This window comes from Drosophila navojoa, chromosome 5, assembly GCF_054131105.1.
Source record: "Drosophila navojoa isolate 15081-1374.11 chromosome 5, UAZ_NAV_1.0, whole genome shotgun sequence".
Lineage (NCBI taxonomy): Eukaryota > Metazoa > Arthropoda > Insecta > Diptera > Drosophilidae > Drosophila > Drosophila navojoa.
This window is the reverse complement of record NC_142893.1, coordinates 22,751,312-22,773,688: the sequence shown is the minus strand read 5'-3', so window position 1 is coordinate 22,773,688 and position 22,377 is coordinate 22,751,312. Positions and strand designations below refer to the sequence as shown.

At 40.4% G+C, this 22,377-nt stretch overlaps 2 protein-coding genes across 2 annotated transcripts in view; one reads left to right on the top strand and one right to left on the bottom strand.

Moving 5' to 3' along the window:
• The window catches only part of LOC108655239 (uncharacterized), a 159,173-nt gene that overhangs the window by 8,802 nt on the left and 127,994 nt on the right, over positions 1 to 22,377 (bottom strand). The window lies entirely within an intron of this gene.
• On the top strand, positions 12,670 to 13,640 carry LOC108653119 (uncharacterized). Its single transcript, XM_018103434.3, has 3 exons — positions 12,670 to 12,893; positions 12,948 to 13,257; positions 13,313 to 13,640. The coding sequence occupies exons 1-3, from the start codon at positions 12,772 to 12,774 to the stop codon at positions 13,592 to 13,594; spliced, it is 714 nt and encodes a 237-aa protein (XP_017958923.1). The 5' UTR covers positions 12,670 to 12,771; the 3' UTR covers positions 13,595 to 13,640.

Genomic DNA, 22,377 nt, shown 5'->3' with positions numbered 1-22,377 from the left:
ATGGAAATTGCCGTTCAAAAAAACGTTTGCCAGCGCCTGGCTCGGACGACTGGCTGGCGCTTAATTTAGATTAAACGACTTACTGCTTACAATTTATTGGCATAAAGTTTAATTGAACAACAACAACCGGCGAGGAGGTTAGAGGACGAAGAGGGGCTGAGATGCGAGGGGAATGGGGAGGAGACAGAGGAGTGCTGGTTTGGTAGGGGTGCAAAACAAATACATGCAGTTGTAGGTGGTCTGCCCTCCGTTCCGCCGCGGCCCCCCGCTCATCGTTCAGCATATGCGCGCAGGTTGCTTCGTGGCCGTGGATCACGACTCTATTAACCGAATGCGAGACTCTGCTGCCGCGGGCCCTGCTGCCGGCGCTGTCTCTTGGTCAATTATTGACCCTTGTCGCGACATTGACGAGTGTCCGCCGCATTGCAAAATCGTTTGCCATCGGTTGTGTTGCTCTGCCTCTCCCTCTCTTCCTCTCTCCCTTGCTCTCTCTCGATCTTTGTGGCGCCGACTGCGAGTTGGGCAGCTATCGGCAGCTGACATGTTCGGGAAATTGCCAACATGTGCCCACTCGAGTCGAGATTATTTCTCGCCCTCTCTCCCTCCCTCCCTCCCTCCCTCTCTTTCTCTCTGACTGTATTTCTTTCTCTGTGGCACCACCTGTTGCGCCTTGTCCAGGGTCAAGTCCGCACTGCGCAGCTCTTGTTTGTTGTTAATATATATGCATTAATCTCAACTGCGCATATGGACTGAAACAAGTCTCTCCAGTTACTTCGCTTTGCCGGCTCGTTATTGTCGTTGCTCTTCTTGTATCATCCTCCCGCCCCTCGCGACACTCATGGCGGCCTAATTGTTATGCTCTTGCTTATTGTGCTCAGCACAAGATCTAAGGCCTTGGGAATTGCTGCTAAGTTGATGTATTTCGAAGCACCTTTTGTCACCGAGAACATCATGAGCATCATAAGCGACGCTGTAAACCACACGGGCTTCAGATATCTGAATTTATCCATTGTGGAGGACGGCCTAAGAAATAGATTTCGAGTTCAGGTAAATGCCAAATTTTTCAAATAAACACTAGATTGAAAACAATTGTCAAACCCATTTGGGGAACGACGAATATGTCTATATTTTGAAAGAGATCTACTTATATATTATATAAGTTTATATAGATATTTGTGTAAAAATTATAAATAAATAATAATGAAAAGACCCATAAGAAATATTAAAGGCTGATTGAACTCTGTGATTATAAGAGCAGATACTAATTTTAGTAAAATATTCGATTGAAGATTATATGCATATATGAGGAATATTCAGATCCAAAGTGGGCATCCTAGACTCCATTTTATTTCTTAGCATGCTTTATTCCTTTTACCTAACCTCAAATCGTAAATCAAGTTTTACTCCGACTTTAAATCGTTTTAGTAGTACTCAATTTATATTGTAAATCTATATGTAGTTTAAAGTTTCTTCGTTTAATATAGTACGAAACAAAATCTTGTAGATACACTGATTAAGATGTCTTTCCTTAATCTTAGCTCATTTCCATGCATGTTGCTGTGGGTTCCTAAGCATATTTGTAAATCAATCGATTGGCAATCAGAGCCTCAGTCACGTCGCATATGAAACGATGATGGCAAGAAAACCAATCAGCCAGCTGTGCAGAGCTTGGAGTTGAGGCTAAAACAATCTATCACGTATGTAATTCCCATGAACAATTTATATATAGATAGGTGTGGATAGAGGGGGTGGGATGGGGGCTTGAGTGCTGGGAGTAGGAGCTGAAACGGAAGCCAAATTGTTGTAGGTGAAATTATAATTTCGTGCAACTGAGCAGCCAAGTCAATCGAATCTCAAGCAAGTCACATGTTGCAGCAGCAACAGCAGCTGGGGCGTTGCCAATCGATTCGCCAAACGCAATGCACATGGCACATGGACTAGTTTTTAAGATGTGGCCAGGTTCAAAGCCCGAGAGGTTCAGGCCACATAATTTCATTGTGTTGTTGCCGTTGTTGTTGTTTTTGTGGCGCAGCTAATGAAAAGCAATCGCACGATCTCGGCGAACTCTTGCTGATCCTTGTCTTGGTGCTTGGTGCTTGGTGCTTTGAGCTTGGTGCGTGGTGCGGGGCCTGCAACACGTAGAGCCCAATTTTTTAAGCATTTCGCCAGCTACTTGTTACGGGTCAGACAGCGAGAGTAGAGCACGAGAGCCAGAGGGAGAGGGAGGGGGATAGGCTGGGTAGGGGCCCATCATCAACTCGCTCGCTGGCTGCCTCTCATAATCCCATGTTTGTTTGCATTAGGCACTGCAGACAGGCTGCAATTATGTCGTTCGGCTGTTCTGCAACAGCAGCAGCAACAACAGCAGCAGCTCTCAGCTCAGCGAGTCGTCTGAATTTTCGCTGCGGTTTTTGGCATTTTGATTGCCGCAGACTTTGTGGCGCATATGAATTATGGACCCAGTTTTTGGTTTCAGTTCGGCTGTCAGTCAGCGATTCGAGAGTCACATTCTTTGGGTCTGCACTTTGGCTTTGCCCATCGATTGGGAATTGCGATTGCCACTTTGATTGCTACTGCGATTGCGATTGCGATTGCGATTGCGTTTGCCTTTTGCCCATTTGTTGGTTAGTGGATCATGGGAAAAGCCGTCTCGCATTTTAAAGCGCGACCAAAAAACGCGTGAGCGCAGAAGTGGATACATACATATACGACTATAGTCGGATATCAATTTCATAAAACGCTCTCAAATCTTTATATATAGTCTTTAATATAAATAACATATTTGCATTAAATAAGATATTTCGTCTTCATTTAGTATTTACTATTTTCTGCCTGCTTTCTAGATTCGTCTTTCGATAATTTATAAATGCAACTTCAATTATTACTATGTAACAATAATATAACATTTTCTTATTAAGAATGCCTTAAAATAAACTTGAGATGACAATCCGAAACTTAAGTACGGCAAATGCTTGAAGTTCATTTTGCACGCGTTTATAAACGCACGCGAAACGCTTCAATAAGTCGCTCGCTTTGCTGCCTTCGCTTTCGCTGCGTTTGCTTTTAGATTTATAAATTTTTCTGTTCATAATGCTTTGTGTGCCACGAAATTAACACTTGGCTAGGCTCACATCAACACATCAACACATCAACATGAACACCAGCTCCAACACACACACAGACTCTCATTCTACACACATGCATAAATTATGCCAAAAACACAGGCAACCCTCTGGATGGGTCTTGCGGTTTTTTTTCGCGTCTCTCGTTAATGAGTGAAAAGTCGTGTTAAACATTTAATAAACATGTTGTTGTTGTTGTTGCTGCTGTTGTAGTTGTTTCTTTGCATTTGTGGGCCAAATTTTTGTATTTTTGCTGTTGTTCATAATTTATGTGCTTGAAGTGCGTTTCGCGTTTTGAACGCGTTTTTATGCGGTCGCGTGTCGTCCACGATTCGTGCGGTTCTCCTCTTTGGGTAATTGAATTGCGCGTGTTTTTTTCAGCTCATTTTTGGCCATTTATTATGAGCATTTTCTGTTGGTGTTCTCGTCCGAAATTGGCAACAGCACGGACCCTTTTTCTGTTTGAGTGCATTTGCAAAAGAAATATGTGTACTTAATTGCGGAGCATTAGCATATTTAAAGCCAGATTTTCTCAAGCTTAAATTTAATCCAGCCGTAACTCAATAAACCGCAAATTGTGCTTAATAATATATTGATTGCTATCGATTGGAGCTGCAATAAAATTTCAGCCAAATCATCAGCGAAAAAACCGAATCGAAATAAAACACAAGAGGCCAACAAACTGAATGGCAAATCATCGCAGGCTCTGCAAAAATCTCCAAGGAGACAATTTAAATTGAGTGCAGGACAAGCCACAGACGATGTCTGCGACGAGGCCAAATGGAACAACGGAAAATAAATGTCTATAAAAATGGTTAAAACAAACTTTTAGCTGCATTTCTCGAACGCTTTTGGCTGACTGAATTTTCAGATTTCGCATTTAAATAAAGTACTCGAAAAGTTGTTTCTTCTTTTTCGCGCGGTAAATGAGTTTGCAATTTATTCGCGTATAGATTCCTCTCGCAAATAGATTGTAATGAATTTACAAAAATCATTGGCAACAACAACAACAACAACAACAGCTGGAGAGGAGACATTCGATAGATAAGCGCAGACATTTTCCTCTCTATATAATACGCTTTTAATGAGCATTTGGGGCAGGTGGAGGTTGTCGGGGTGTGTGAGGGGGAGGGGGATGCTGAGGGTTGGTTTCGTCCGCGAGCTGTCAATTAAATTAAATGCGAGACTTTTCTTAATTTCGATTGCGTGTCCCCCGCTCTGCCCCCCTACGGCACTCCCAGTCGATATCTGTGGAGTCATGCAATGACAATACTTGATTACCATGGACACGCCAGGATCGAGAGAAACGGCAAATGGGATTGCATTCGTGTTGGAAATCAAATTTAATTACTTTTCGTACATGCAGTGAGTTTTTGTGCGTTTCACTAATTTGTTTATCCCCATTTATTTGTAGCATGCTTTGGGGCGTCTCTTTAAGTTTCCCCCCGAGGGCTACAATTAGTTGAGGCTTTAATATATTATGTTATTTATTTATTTTATTTTATTTATTTATTTTTTAATTTTGAAAGTAGTTTTATAGAGCAATACACATTTAAGACATTTTGTTTTCAAATAATATTTATATAATTAGTACTAAAATAATTACAAATATTATATATAATTTAATTAATATAATTCGTATTAATAATTATAGATTATACTTATATATAAATAAATATTTTATTTAAATTTGCAAATTTACTTTGACTAAAGAGTTTCTTTAAAAATAATATATATTTGATGGCAAATTGTCCCACCCAAACTACGTCGCTTGCTCTTCTACATATTGCTTATACTATATACGCCTGGAATAAATATAAAATTAAGATGCATTATGATTTTTGTGGAATTATTTTGAATGCTTCACTGCGCCTTTTCAAAGACAGCTTCAGCTTCAGTTGAGACTTCTGTTTTTTTCTCTATTTTGCAGGGAATGCCGAATGTGCAGATACAAAAGGGGAGTACGAGTCGAGTCTGAGCTGCTCTGCCTTGATAGCCCATAGGAATTCGCCAGCAGCAGCAGCAGCGGCAGCCGCACAAAGTGGAAATTATCGCCCCACATATATAGAGCAACCAGAGGGAAGCTGCTGGAAGGGCGGACAGGCCTTGGAGTGTTTGCATTGCCTGGGCACAACTTTGCCCAGATCCCAGGCACAAAGGCGAGTGAGTGAGGTGCATGTATTGGGCGTAGGCGGCGCTCCTTTAGGCGTCTGCAAATCTCAAAAATGCACACAGACTTCGCATCCGTTGCGCCGTATGCCGTATGCCGAATGCCGTATGCCGTCTAACCCGTAACCCGTAGCCCGCAACCCGTACGCTGTGTGCCGTAGCCATGAGATGCTGCTGCGGCGTCGTCTGGCAAGGCGATTTAGCAAATTAAAAGGTTTTTAATGCATGGAGTGCGCTTTTACTTATTTCATAATTTGAATGCCAACTGCCTGCGAGCTCCTCTTCTTTTATTTTTCTGCCCAGACTTTTGGGGGTTTCTTCTTCTTTTATTTGCTTTTGACTCTGATTTTTTGCATTTTTGGAGTCAGGATTTGTCTTGGAGGCGCGCACTAGGCGCTTCGCAATTTCCGTCAGGCAGGTACGAGTCTGAGAGCGTAGGTGAAGAATTTATGAGCTGCACTCACACAGGATATGAGAAATACTTTTTAATTGTGCAATAAATTGAAATGTCTAAGGCCCCGACCACAACATTGAAATAAATATTTAGTTGCTTGGAAATGAGTTTTTAATTTTGGCAAAAGGTCTGAAGTGCTTGTTTGTGTAGCTCTTGGAATTCGGGCGATATATAAGCAAAATGCAAGTGGAGTAATGGGAGTAACAGGCAAGATAAAATGCATAGTTCAGATGGAGTGTTATGAATTGAGACCTCAACTGACTTGGCATAGGTTGATGGAACTTATAATAATATTGAAAGCTGTAATTTAATGCAATTTTATATTATATTAGCATATATCTATATAGTCTCTCATTCTCCATCTAAAATATTGCTTGTCATCCACAATAATTTCCCTATTGACTAGCTTGAGTTAATTAAATATTGCTTATCTCTTGCTGTTCATCTCTTAATTTCCTAATCGAATAGCAGGCTACACACATGGCCCACAGCTAATGCCAAACCTGACAAGATTAAGTAATCCGTATTCCTCCACATCCCCCTCTTCAGGGCCCAGCCGCAAATTACGCACTTGACTGCCAAATCGAGCACTGTTGGAAAATGGGAAATTGCAAACTTTTCGCAGTGCTTAGAGGGCGCCGTCCGATGGGTGGGGGCGAGGTTGGGTGTGTGTTAAAAAACAGAACAATTGTCACGTGTCCTCGTCGCCGTCGTCGCCCTTTTTTGTGTTGTTTGGAAAATTGTTGGCTGAGCATATCAAAGATTTTCACTTGCGCATCGGAAAATTGGCAAGTGGCAAACGGCAAATGGTGTCGAGGGGCTGGGAAAACACCCTCCCCCACATCGTTTGCCAATTTTGCGAATTTTGGGTTATTAGACTTTTCCTTTGTGTGTGTGTGTGCTCAATATGAGAGTTTTGGTTGGGGTGGTTGGAGTGGGGTGGGGTGGAGTGGAAAATGAGGCTTATGAATGTTCGATTGCGTGTTGTTTTGTGGCCAAGTACAAGAATTTAAACAGTGCAATAAATGACAGTTGGAATTTTTGATAAATGTCAATGCGTGTGGCACAATGCGTGGGGGAGGCAGGCGGTGGCATGGGTGGGTGTGGCAGGGTGTGTGACAGTCGTAACGATTTGATTGCTTGGAAAAGTGAAGGAAAGTTTTCAGCTTGAGGGTATTTTGCATACGACTCGCAAATTAAGCCAATTTAACATAAATTCGCATGCGGGAAATTCGAGCCAGCCGGAGTGAGCGGCTGGTGGCTGGAGTACTTAACTGCATGAATTGGGCATGTGTCTGATGGTCTTAAATTGTGCCAAGTGTGGAGTGTTTCTTCAATTTTTTCTCAGCCAAATATTCGTGAAATGGAATGGAAGTGGAATATAATTTCCTTGACTTGATTTACAGTGCCTGTGGTTAGCTCCCTAACGAGCAGCTCTAGTGCAAGAGCGGAGCGAAGGCTTAAACCACGCGACAGTGGCTTGCAGTTCCTGAATCAACAATAATAATAGAAATAATAAAAGCATTCTGCACAATAGTGCCCCTCCCCGTCCCCTTCCGCACCCGCGCCCTCGCCGTCAATGGAGTCGCACTTGGGCTTTTGTTTATGACGCAGTAATATTGAAATCTGGATAATTGTGCAAAAGGATGTGAAAGACCGCAAATACTTTGCTGGCAACATCCACAGACCCATTCAAACCGAAGCGTAGATATCTTGAGCACAATTTCAGAGCGACAAGGACCCACAAAGAACCAAGCGAAATGGTCAACAACTGAGCCAAAGTGGACCACAGTAAGAAAGGGACAGATAGAGGGAGAGCGAGGGAGCGAGGGAGCTGGAGCTCTGCCATGCAGAAAGTGGTCAACATTTTTGCCAGCGCCATGGGCAAGAATAAAAGACGCCAAATGCGAAATGCAGCAGCAAAGGTAGCAATCATAGTTCCATAGAGTCCAACGCAGCAACAACAACAACGACAACTATTATAACTACTACAGCTAGAGCACTGAAAAGTAATAATAATAACCTTCTCCTAACTTCGGTTTCTGCTTCGGCTTCTGCTTCTGCTTCTGCTTCTGCTTCTGCACTTGCGGTAATAAACCAAAGACATTTCAGTTTTGAGCTCGTAAAACTCGTAAATGCGGCTATGCAAAAAGGCAAATTAAACCAGCAACCAGCCAGCCAGTCATCCAACCAGCATCAAATTAAATGAAATATTCAAAAAATGGTCAATAGTTCGCATAACAGGGTTTGTGAAGAGCATCAGAAATGTTTATGAATTCTACAAAATTAAGAGAAATATTGAAAAGAATGGGTGAATAGATGTTGTCTTCTAAATAGAAAATTATGTTAATTAATTTTAATGTTATTTAACTTTATCTTTAGGTTTCTCACCCAAACAAAAATTTTCAACAATATAAGTACAACAAGAGAGTGGAAAGCCCTAGAAGCCAGCACTCTATAATTAAGTTACATATATAATTTTTCATTATTGGTTAACTGTACATAAATAAATAAATAACAAGTAAGAAAACTCTAGTCGAGAGCGCTCGACTAGATACTACTCTGAACCAAACTAATAGAAAAGCACATTTATTTATATATTAGTTTTGAAACAATTAAAAAAAAAAGAACTACGACGCGCCCTGGGATTGAACCCGAAACCTTACGATCCAGTGGCAAAACTGAAATAGATTCACTGATGCATCGAGATCTAGCAGAACTAAACGAAACTAACTGCAGATGTGATTCTAAGAATGTGCTAGAAGATGTTTGAATGTATCTGTGCGCACGTATAGGAAAACTGCTGTTGCTGCAGCACGTGCGTTTGTTAATTGCCCAAACATTTTATTATTTTCTAACATCGATTGACTTAACCGAGTTTAATGAAACTTTCATCATATTCTATTGAATAATTTAATTATTAAAAAAAAAATTAAAAATCATTCATAATTAGCTACGGTGGCATCTGCCTTGATTGATAATGTTTTTAATCGATAATAAAATATCGGGAATAGTTATGGATTTTTAAAGATAAACTCGACATCCGCGCTGTATATGCGATCATTTAAAAAAAAAAGTCTCTTGCTTTTATATCTTCTGAAATCGACGCGCTCAAGCATACGGGCAGACATACGGACAGGGCTAAATCGACTCAGCTCGTCGCCCTGATCAAGAATATATATACTTTGTGGGGTCTGCCACGCCTCCTTTTGCCTGTTACATACATTTTAACAAAACCATTATACCCTAATATCCCATTTTCAATGTTTTCAGGGTATAAAAATAAGTGCAACTTCAAGATTTCTATATATATATATATACTGAATTTGGAGCATACTAAAATAGATTATATTTATATTTGTATATTATTATTCTTTTGGAGTTGAAATGTTTTCTCAGCAACTAGTATTTCGAAAAGTTTAATAAGTTACATCAATTTCGCGATGAGTAAAATTGTTCATTAATTGTTGTAAATTTTTAACATTATTTTATTTTCATTTTAAATTTCTTTATTATTATTATTATTATTATTTTTTTATATTGAAAATTTAGGAAAAGTCAGAGCTATTGCGTCAGCATTTAAGGCTGAATTCCTGACGAAGACAACTTCACATGACTACTCATGTTAATTTCTCTTAAATCCCCCCAACACCGGAGCTCATTCAAAATTTGAGCTGAAAATAAAAATAATGCAACAGCTGAAGTGCACAAAAATTGAACAACAAAAATTGCATTTGCTTTCATATGCAGCAGGCGCATGATTCAAAGCACCTTTGACCCCTTCCAAAAAATAGAAAAATACCCCAAATCAAAATTAGCTACAACCCAACCTCAGATCCCATCAACTCATTTGCTTCGTCTGAGGCATCTCAAAGGACCTTTTTGTTCATAATTAATGCTCGCACAGAGCAAATGTTCAAAGATATTTTTCGCCCTGACTCCGCTCCCCAAATGCCTTTTGTGCGAATGTCAAAAGCAGCGACAGCCGAAACAATCAAAAATAAAATGCAAAAGCGCGCAAAAGTGCAAAAGATTTTTACCTTTATTTTTGACTGTTACTTTTCCCTCTTATGCCCCCTCGTTTTTTTTTTTTTTCTTTGGCACATGCAAATGAGGCGGCGGGACCTGCCCAGGCGAATGACAGACAGGCAAACACTTTCTTCGCATGTGAAGGCTGAAAGTGCAACTCCATCGTCCCAGCCTCTCAGTTTGTTTTGACTGGCTGCCCGACCAACTGCCTAGCTGGCTGGCTGCCTAGGCGGCTGGATGCTTGGGTGCCTGGGTGCCTGGCTGCCCGGTTGGCTGTCATGATTTATTTACTCACGGCGTGCGCGTATTTATCAAACTCTAATTAATCGGTGATAAACCGATCAAGACGCTAAATGTTGAGCTACACGAAGCCGCCAACCCAGCCAAGAAACAAGTTTCAGCTCCCAACTCTCTCGACTCTCCACTGGAGTTGGCCAGCTTGCGGTTTCTGTTTCGGTTTCTGTTTCATAGTGTGCATCCATTACCATGTGATTTGCTCGACTCCAGCTCGCATCCAAGTGCCGCTTCGCCCATTTGGCGAGCATTTTGTTGTATTTGCTAAAGCAATTTGCTTTATGCCCCCCAAACTGGACTGCCCCCGATCCCCCATCTGCTTTTACCTCTGCGATTGGCGATGCAATCAATACATGCTCGTGTCCAGCAAATAATAGACTTCAAACTGGCATTTTAAGCGTTTCTGCTCGGTGTCTCTCCCTCTCTCTCTCTCTCTCGCTCTCTTTCTTTATTATATATATGTAGTTTGGGTTATGGGTATCTCATGTTTCCGTGTGCTAAAATTTTTCTTTCAAATGCACACATAGTTAAGCCAGTAATAGTTGAAGTTTGAGTTGTAGCAAGCATTTTCAATATACAGGGTGATTTCTTAGGAAGTGTATAAGAGTATCGAATATACAAAATGAATTTAAATAAATTCAAGTTCAATCATTAGTATATTCATATAACAAGTTGAGGCTATATACATATATAAATATATATATAGATACATATATATTCATATTAATTGAGATTAAAAAATAAAGCATCATAGGGTAAACACGCTATTAATCGGTAACCAAGGATTGTACTATACTTTAAATATTTTTATATCAGCTAATTCTTAAGATTTCAACAGAAAATGTTGTATTATGAATTGGCATATATATTGGAACACGTTCAATTATAGACTAGCCCACTTAAACACACTAACCAAATTAACTTGTTGGCGCAAATCTCATCTGTATAGCCAAATCTCATTTCGATAGTAGGGAACACCCTGTTCGTGGCATAGCAATGACCTCTAATCCACTTTGGCAAATCAATTTATTAGCCATGTATGACTTATGCCTTTTTAAATGTGCGCTTGCATGTGTGCCTAGTTTAAAGTTGAACGTTTATGGGTTGCCTGCCTCCCGCCGCCACTCCCACCACACCCGCCACCACTGCCACCCAACCCCTTCCACTTGATCACTTTGTTTTGGGGGCAGTCCGCACAGAAGAGGCGCAACAAATTTATGTTAACATGCACTGCGTAGCGCCCTCTGGTGTGTAATTTGGCGTTGTTTAGGCATCACGATTAAAGTTTTCGCCTTGACCATGGCCAAGAGTCCCCAGCATCTCAGAGCGAGTGCGAGTGGGGCCGTAAAATATATGTGTGTGTCTAAAAGCGGATGCATGGGTGTAAGCCATGATTATCGCGGCTATAAATGATATGTGTGAGCTGGTCTAACCGAACCCGACAGCTGGGCCCCAGTTCGGGCCACGTTTCTTTTTGTTTTCCTGTTGCCCCGTTTAGCGTCCGACGTGAGCGTGTGAAATACATAGTGGGCGTGGTCCGAGCGATGCAACGCACACACTGCAAATGTATTTATTTATGGATTTGTAATTACAAGTAGCAGGCCCATAAGACTTGAGCCTGGCCAACTCAAAGTCAATAAACTGTTAACTGAGGAAACTATATGAAATATATTTTAGATATATGCAGCAATATTTATATCAATTACGTTGTAGGCGCCACTTCTTGCCAAAATATGTATAGATAAACAGGATAAAACGTGGAGGCTAAGAAGTGGTTAACTAAGATATTCCCTGTAATTATTATAGACTAGGTCTTGCCTATCCCGTTCTGTAGCCATTTCAGCGCCGTGGTTTCTCAACTTCTCTTCTTTTTCTTTTATCTTGTCTTCTTGCATTCTATTAGCTTTTTCATTCCTTTCTTATTTTCTCGCTTCATATAGATATTTATCATATCAGATATTCTCTTTCATATTCTCTTCTCATATCATATATTTCCTTTTCCATTCGTCTCTGCTCACACATACTCTTTTATTGAGGCCATGGGGCGCAATATACCCTTTTCACACATCCGCAGTACAGAGTATACAGTTGGCTAGTTTTTATGGCGCAAGTTGTGGGCTGCATGTCTGCTGCTCTGGCCGTTTCGCAGAGGGCCAGGCGTCACTTTGAATATAAACGTTAAGTATAAAATTGAAAAAGCCATTTTGCTGCCAATTTAGCAAACACTTAAACCAATTTTGCACTTCAATCCACTGACGCACACACACAAAAAACCTCCAGGTCCCAGTTGCCACACATCCAAAAAAAAAAGAAAGGATAGACGAGACAGGGCGAGGGGATATGCAGCAGGCTTTTGCATAGACATTGGTAGTGACAGTGGCAGGGACAGTGGCAGTGGCATTGACGCCAACAACAAGGACAAACAAGGAACGAGACGAAGCCGAGAACGTTGCCAACAAAGTGTGAAAATGTCAAGTCGTAAAGTGTTCATGGGACACAGTTGGATGAGAGGAGCTCGAAGGCGGGACTATCTCGCTGGGATAGCTTGAATAAATGCAGTTACTGCGATACAGGGCTGAGGCCACATCTAGTTGGCATTGTGAAAACAATCGGGGTATCCAAGTGCGTACGACTTCTGTCAAGTCACTTTAATGTAGCATAAATAGTTTTGCTTACAACTCATTATTAGTTTTCGCTTTGAAAATGTCGTGCATTTGCCAGTATATTGCCGGTTCCCTAGCTTCGATGAATGACAACGAGGAACCCATCGGATTTCCGCTGCCCAACACAAACGAGAATGATGCTATGTCTGCCCCGGGCAATGCGTAAGACGTTGAGGAAAACATTCGAAATTATGATGACTGAAAATTTTCCCTTAGCTCCGCGGAGCCCGTCACAGATGATGCCAAGATATCCATTTGTGTCTCCGAGATGGCCGATTGCCGTGCCGAGAACTGGCTACTCAAGAAGAAGGTGGAGGAGCACGAGACGACCATCCAGAATCTGGAGCATCTGCTGACCACAGTCATGGACAAACAGCACCAAATGCTGGCCGATGTGTTTCAGCTGCGCCAACGAAACCAGGAGCTCCAAACCGAATGCAATCTTCAACGTGAGTACCACACAATGGAACGCAACGCCCTGGTGAAGGAGCTGTGCCATTTGAAATGCCTACACATGTATGAACAGGTGAGTCGACGGGTTGTGGGTGCTCAACAATATTGCGATTACAGCCTTTCTGCAGGGCAATGACGAACACGACTCAAGCGACTCAGATGGTCGTGAAGATGAGGATGAGAAGCCGCTCGAGACCGATGAGGAGGAGTATAGTGAGGATGAGGAGATTGGATCTGAAGATGAGTTGTCTGTAGACTCCTCGGGTGATTCAACAGCTTCATCTTCAGCTCTATCCTCGCCTGATGATTCACTGTGCTCTTGCGACTCAGATTCCGGTGAGCGTGAGGACGATGATGAACTAGACTCTCTGAATGAGATAGAGGACAGTACTGAAAGCGAATCCGACTAAGTAGTTAAATTGCATTTTATTTTGATGAATATATATTTTGAGTGTGTGCTTACAGAATGATTTATTTATTTGATGTCTAATCTCTTTTTAATTGAAATCTGTTTAGGCTCTCAATTTAGTCTATTGAGAGATAGTGCATATCGATCTCTTTGCGATTTTAAGCTTTATCATTGTTTCTTACCCGCTCTCGCATGAAAAAACTCAAAATCACAAAAACGTGACAGTCGCTCAAAACAAACGAAATAAATTTCAAAATAACGTGACAGTGCGACAAACAGGACGTCACAATGCTAAGCGCAAGGCATTAAAAACTCACGCAAAGTATTTGCATATGAAAATGCGGAGCAAAACCTTTGCCAGACCGAGACTTCCAGCTTCCAACTCACAACTCGTAGTTGATTCAATGACTGACAAATAGAGAGAGAGAGAGAGAGAGAGAGAGAGAGAAAGAGAGAGAGAGAGAGAGAAGGAGTGGGAATGAATAAGTGATAGAATGAGAGTCGTAGAACTGGGAAGCATTTAAATCACTGGCAAAAACGTGTTAAGTGTTTACCTATCGCAAAAGTTGAGACACAGAAAAAATCATAATATTTGCTTACTAAATAACGAAGACTGAATACCCTTTCGGAGTCAAAAAACACTTATTAAGATATATCCCTAAAACTATATATTAAAAAAAATTAGATGGTATTTTATGATTATCTCCTAATTTTTATTAGTACTTTATGATCAGGATATCAGTAAATATATATTAAAATGCAGAACTATATTACATATTGCTGAATTATACATCTGATAAAAATGAACAAATATGCACTATTTTTTGAAATATTTTTAATGACGCAAACTATGAATGCCTCAATATTAAGAATATTATCATTCACATTGCCTTCTTTAAGGGTATCACAACTAGCATAACCATAACGAAACTTCAGCCACAGAGCTGGCTTCGCAATCGCCTCACATGTCTGCCTCCTGCGACCGTGGAGCGTTTTGCCTGCAGCAAGTGCCAGATAGAGGAGTATAGTCGAAAGCGGTACAGGGGGAGCAGCGTATGTGTGTGCGTGTGCGAGTGTTTGTTGCTGGGGCAATTTATCAAGCCGCAAAAGTTTTTAGCACAAATGAGTCGTGGCAAGACAGGTCTGAAGGTCCTGCCGCCGTTTGCCGCACACAGGATTAATGAGTCTCGTGTGTTTTAGGTAAATCAGCAGACCCCGCACTTCCCTCTATCTCACGCTTCTCGTGCTGCGTACATCCTCGGCCCTGGGCTGGCAACACGTACTAATAATCCATCATCACATTCAAGTGGCAAGTTGTGGGCCTATAAAGATCGCTTATCACTGTTGCGTGAGTGTGTGTGTGTGTGTGTTTGTGGGTAAGCGACAACTTTTGGTTTATCGCCTGACCGGGACAAAGCAGAATGTTGAAAGAGCTTACCTTAAATTTTGTAAAGTTGAGTTTTAATAATATATTAAAAGATGATATAGTTGAAAGCTAAATGACCTTAAGATCGAACCTTGAACTCTGCATTGATTAAAACCATAGTACACACAAATATTAGTCTATCAGCTCTTTCGCTTAGTAGCAACAAATATAAGACACCTACATATTTCAAATTGTAGCAAATCTAAAGGCTCGAACCGTTTACATTATTCAAGATATTCATATATCGCTTATATAATCAACTCAACTGCCACAACCCTTTCACAAAGCTCTCCACACAATGGCAATGAAACGAAAGCCCTCCTTTGTGCAACAATTATTAATGATCGCCGACAACGACTCTATGCATATCGAGTCAAGAACTGTATGCGATATCATTTATCAGCTGAGAATTTGCTAAAAAAAAAAGGATGAATACTTGTTGCGCATAAAAAAGATTTTCGTGTCACGTGAGAAGAAACGAACATGAATTTGACTGGCGTGCGGCTACCGGGGAAAAGCGACTGAGACCCGCACGGTCGCAGCCCGCTTCCATAGCCAGAGATGTGAAACCGAACATGGCATAAAAGGATGGCGACTAAATTATTAATATGCGACGTGAAGCGGTGCGATGCGGCAACCTAAACGCTATGCAAATCGCATCATAAAAGGTAAAGAGATACCGAATTGTTGTTATTGCTGTTGTTGTTGTTGTTGCTGGTCAGCAAAGGTGTTGCTTTGTGGCTCTTTTGTGAAAGGCTGCCACCGTGGCAGCAACACTAACAGCAACAGCAACAGCAACAGCAACAAAAGTCACAGCAACAAGTAGCACAAATTGCATGTGACCAGAGCTCGGAACTCCGTTTGGACTACCCTGTGGGCCTGCCAGCGTGTTGGGAGATTAATGGATTTGCTTTCCGAACGACATTGAATTATATTGAAAGGCTTGTTAAGAGCGGACATATGAACACCGCTACTTGCCGCTAGCTGGCAACTTGACTAACGAATTAAGTTGGTTTCGGGCTCTGAGGCTCGGTGCTTGTTGAAAGGTCAACTGCCTTATGATATTTTAGAAAGGGTGCGCAACGGCAGTGGTCAGCTGCTGGCATGGACCCAACTGCTTGGCAAAGTAACTTGCAGACTTCCTGTCAACTTCGCATGGCAGATTTAGAATTGTGTACGATTGAAAGACTTGGAAAATAAATGTGTCTGCTTGTGGTCGGCGCAAAAAGTGTTCAGGATAGATGCTCAGCATAGACTTAAAGTTATACTGACATTATTTTAGATATGAAAAAAAAACTATATCAGCATATTCAAGAAGAATAGGCATTTGTTGAATATGTTCATGAGATACAATCAGTGTAGCTCTCTCTAATAAATATTATTAGCAGATCTATTTGATGGCACTAGTAGCTGCTTATGGTCAGCTTCCATAACATGCCCAATTCCAATTTCATTTCATATATATATATATAATAATAGTAATTCATATATATATAATAAAATGCTTAACTCATCCATTGCTTACGTACACAAATAAAAGAAACAAAAATCAATCCAATATGCCGTTCCGCAGATTTAATCGGCAAACAAAATGCAAAACGTTTCGCCGGATCAACGCCTACCTATTTACTGAAGCGAATCAAAATCCAAATAAAATGGGAACCTGCTGAGAAATGCCAGGCGAAATGAAATTCGCGTGTTCTAAGCAATTTCAAACCAATAATCGTTGGGTGTCCTTTAAATTAAGTAACCAGAGCCATGCAAGCTGACTAATGCAGACCTCATGAGCATGTTGACATGCTGTCAATACGTTCACGATGATATGTGACTGGCAATGGAAGAGAAATGTGTGTGTTGAGAGCGGGGAGTGGGAGTGCAGTTGGGTGCTTTGAATGTTTTTATTTTGAGAGCTAATCTAAAATTAAAATCATTTTGCGGTTGGCAAACAACGATAAATGGTTCGATAGATGGATCTATAAACGATTGCTGGAAAGGTTCGGCTGAGTGAGTGATATATGACGATTGGTATCAGCCAGCCCGCAAGGCATGGCTGCATATATTTTTATGCCCTAATGAGAATGACAAACCAACAATGCAAATATTACCCAAAAATAAAAATAGAGAGCACAAAAAATGGAAAGCAACTACAAATGAAAGGAAAGAAATCGAAAAACTCAATTAAACAAACACACGCAGACAGTTGCTTAGCTGTTGTAGGGGCTGTTTTTGTTTTTGTGTTTTTTTCGGTATTTGTATTTGAGGTAAATGCTTCTGGGGGTGGCGTTAATAAACAGTTTGATTTTAATCAATGAACCGCAAAAGCCAAAAATACATGAAAATACCATCGAAAGGTAAATGATACGCAGGGCAGACAAAGTTTTTTTTTAACTCCTCACTGTTTAATTGTAAACCTCTTTCCGGTTATGCGAGACGTTCCATTCGTCCGATTAAGGCTTCGTGTTTTCATTTGGTTTCATTTCTCTTTTCCTCTTTTTTTTTTGCCAACACACGGCAAATAAGCCAACGACTTTCTCCGTGAAGGGTTAGCTGTAGAAATTGTTTTCTCTGCTTCTTCTCGCAGTTCTTTTTATTTATTTTTATTTAAGGGTTTCCTCATGCATATTTATGCCACTTAATTTTTTGTGAGTATACGAGGCGAGCACATAATTCGTATGCCTTGCATTTTGTGTGTCTGTCGAGTTCTAAGTCGTTTGTTTTATTTGATCCCATTCCGCCTCCAAGTCGGGCGTAATTAGAAGTGGAAGCCCCCACATTAGCATTGAGTCGAAGGAAGGCCCATGCATATTTATGAGTATGGATTTAATAAATATTTTTATGTATTCGTCTGTTCAGCTATTGGCTCTGCGCTGCATAGGTGCATTACTCAGACGGGAGAGACTTTCATTTTTTTTTGCGTTACTCGAACTCATTTCGGCATAAACAGCTTTGCCATAGGGTCAAAAATCTCTTTGGCTCGCCTATGCGGAAGTACCAGGGAAATCTTAAGTGCTAATGCAAGTACAACATAACCATATAGGTGCAAAGAGCAGAAAGAAAACACATGTTGCCACAGCGTCCACAGCTCTGTATCTAACATCGAGGCGAACTCTTAACGAGGAGAACGTACGATAAACGCGCAAGAGCCGAATCATACTAATTTCGAGTAGAGAAAACTATTTTCTAAATTGGAGAAAATCATATAGCTGGCGCACACGTAAGTGGAGAGGCGTGGGGTGGTGGGGCGTGGGTTTAAGTGCAACATGTGTTGCACCTAGAGTACCGCTACGACTACGATCGTTATCACCAAATCAGCGACGGAGGTTAATAGAGCTGTACGATCGATGGCAAAGTGCGATTTCGATTAACGATCAGCGCGCAGATCAGCAGTGCAGCGGCACACATGATGGCCCCAGCTACAGCTACAGCTCAGCTTTGGATGTGGTGGCCCCCGTTGCTTGCCACATTATTTACAGATCTAGCACGTTGGCTACCAGCCAAGAGGCAGTGGCTCGTTCCGATCGGCTGTGCACTTGACCACACTAATCCATCTTTATGGCAAAATGTTGTGATAAAGCCTTGGCCGATCGATCGCTCGATCGATCGATGGATCGCCTGTGCCATACTCCGATTACGCTTAAGTAGACAGCAGGCTGCTTAACCCGCAGCTAAAGCGGTTGACTTTGACGAGATCCCAATGATCGTCAGGCAGTCGCTCGATCGGAGATCGTTCAGCAGCAGCAGCAGCAGCACCATCAGCAACAACAACAGCATCTGTTGCTCTTGAGGATCATCTCGTTTTGGCTGGGCGTCATTTTTAGTAAATTACTTTAATAGTATAAACATAATCATTTGTATTGTGGCTGCTGCAAAAAAGATCTGCCAGTCGGTGGCTCGATCCCCGGATCGGCCCAGCATATGGCACTTAATTCTTGCAGTGGGGAGCAGCAGCAGCTCGTGCCGCGGCCTGCTGGTAATTTCTACCTAGTTATGACGCTGCGATCCCCCAATCACAGTTATCTATCTAACAGTGAAAAATTGAAAATTGTACATGTGGCCAACACGAATGTTGTTGTTGCTCTTGCTGCTGCCCGTTTGAGCCAGCTTCGATCTTTGAGCTTTCAGGACCGTGTACGCAATGCGGCAATGGCAAAACCTAATTGCAGGAAGCCTTTAGAAAGGCCTATATGCAGCCAAATTGGCGAAGCTTGTTAAATGAATGCCACAGAAGCTGAACAAAAAGTTGTCTTCAGGTCAGAAAGAGGGAGAAAGAGAGCGAGAGATAGAGATAGCAACGCATAAAAATAGATAGTTTGATATTGTTCAAAGTTATAAAATCGGGGCACAATGTAATGTAATGTAATTTAATTACATCAAATAAACCTGTTAATTCATGACTTTCCACAGAGCGACACAAAAGAGATTTTATAGGCGAAATCTTCGTAAGCTTGCAACGGATTCTCTTTTCACAATATGAACTTCAAAGCTTTTTATGTTTTTTGCCTGGATCTTATTTGTTTTCTATTTTAGTGGACCATACGCCTCAAATGTTAATATATTTATAGCTTTATGTAAATTTCAAAATATCTGTAAGTCAAGCACTCCCCTTTTAAACGATCTTAAATGTCTAAAAGTTACTCAGTCTTCCTTAATTTCATTTTTCTTGCTTTTAATGAATTAGTACATTTTTTGTTTCTTTTTAGATTTCTAGTCATTTCCTTTCAAATAGTATATCTTTGGTATTTGCATAAAATAATCCTTCCTTATGTATACTTTTTTCTGTTTAATATATTATATCACTTTTTTAGCTAACGCTAATCGCGCTTAATATTCTGAGTGCTTTCACACTTTCGCTTATATTCATAGACTCCATATAATAAGTATATAGTGTATTCCATCCATGGAGCTAGAGTCCTTCCACCGGTATTTCTGATCCTGGAACATACATACGTCTTACTCTGACTTCTCTCTCATCTCCAATTGTTTGTTTTCCATCGAATTGATGAAGTAATTTTCGTCTGTTCGTTGCGAGTTCAAGAGGTGAACTGATCGGCCTCTACAAATGTGCTAACTGCAAACGCAGCTGTCGTGCTCTCCGTCTCATGTGCCCTAGGAGGATTTCAGGGTGATCCTAGTATGTCTGGGGTGCCTCATTTGAATATATAATCAAACTAATTTGCATATATCGTTTACCTGAGCAGACGCGATCGATAGACAAAGACATGTGATCCCTCGATACATCGCAGGGGCTCGTACCCTCTGTTCAGCATTTAGTTGGATGCTGTGTAGGGTTGATAGGGTTGATATTTGTATTGTCTCTGGATGAAATAAATTTCGTGCGCTTCGCTCGAAATTTTGTTTATTTAGCAAATAAAAAATGCACGCAAATTTGAATAAAACAGCGAGGAAAATGTGGCCAAAAGACTGGAAAAAGGAAAAGCGCGAAAACCACGAACAATTTTGCATAATTTATTGAAATTTCGTGGCACAGACAAAGAAGCTTGAATGGGGCACAGAACGCAGGACACAGGACGCAGGGCGCAGGGCGCCCAAGGACCAAGCTGCACGAAATGTGTTTCTATTTTTTGGCGCTCTGCAGGTCCTGCCTGACTGGCTGGATTGCTGGCTGCATGGCTGCATGGCTGGCATTATCCTTTGGCTTGTGTGCATTTATTTTTCATTTGCATGAATTTTTCATTGTTTTCACAGACGCAGCGCAGTGCACTTTACGCTCCGCAGGATTAGGACAAACACGCGATATTTGTCAGCGTGAAATCAACTTCTCTTGCAGATATCGCCTGCCTCATATATAGACATCCATAACGGCCTGTCGTCTTCCTCTTCTTAAAAGCGTTTGCCTTCCTATCCAAGCAAATATTTTACTTCTATAATACGGCAAAATCTATAACCGCTTCTTGGACCTGCTAGATTATTATTGCCGCAGTGCTGATGCCGTTGCTTTCGCTGTTGCTGCCGCTACTGCTGCTGTGGCTACGGCTACGGATAAAGTGTAAACAAATTTTTATGCAATTTGTTGTCACTTGTTGGTCGAGCAGAATAAGAAGACTGGGAACGGAAGCTAGCTTCTGCTGAAAGCCAGTTAAAGCAGTCTGTGCATATAGACTGTAGCTGCAGCTACTTAGGGATTTTGCTATTAGCAATGTGATGCAAAGATAAAGTCCTGGCAGGAAAGGTAAAATGTTGAATTGATAAAATTATAAGTACCTGTAGAATTTTCTATTTATACTTGAACTAATTAATATTTTCAGAAGTAAATTATGTAACAAATAATTGAGCAATTAATGTATATAAATAAATATATGGGACACTTTATTCCTAATCGAATTTATATGATTTGATTAAATGTACTGGACACATAAGTCTTTTTATAAATAAACATAATCATATATTCATTGGAAATTTATATATATATAAATATATTTTTACTTATTGTGTAGGTGTCTGTATTATTGTTTATGAATATTATGAATGTTTTTTTTTTTTTTTTAATATATATTTATTTGTATATTAGTGTATTATACTCCATAATTAACTGAGTATATAAGTAGTTTTTATAAAAATACATGGGAAAGGTGCCTAAGCGAATCTTACAACTAAAATTCCAAATTGAGTCAAAGCTGAAAATTTGAGTAAAATAATTTATTTTATTATTTAATATACACATAATTTTGTATAAGCAATTGTACTAAATATATACTTATAATTTGAGCTCGTCCAACGTCGCCTAAAACTTGGACTTCATTTAGCAAGTTCTTCGTTTATAAATAGATTTAATTACAGTTTTGCTGTGCAAGCGAAATTCCTCGATTTTTGCTCAGTCAATGAACTGCAAATTTGATGAAAAGCTGTCTGGCATCAAATGAAAATGTATATGTATATATATCCCTAAGGAACATTCGTCTAATTGCTTTATGGCAAGAAAATTGCAATTTTAATTTTGAGAAGAGCTTAGAGCTTATGAAGTCATTATAAAATTTTTAAATTCTGAGAACAATTTGATTGCTTGTAAAATTATGATACGGAGACGAGCATTTGTAGTAAATGATAGATAATACATCTATATATGGGGTATTTGTGTGTGTCATATTTTCTTATATATTGAATCAGAGATGAACATCATATATATATATAGATATATACATAGGTATATATCTAGTTGAGAACAAATAAATTAAAAAAAAAAATAAGATTCTGCCCGACATGAACAAAGAAATTTATTTACAGAGAATCAAACTAGTTTACCTATAGACTATTTTATCATTTGGTACAGCCAACTTATGGATTACCATGCCACTAACTTATCTAGGATTTTCAGCCATTTTGGCTGCATTTGTCAGGGG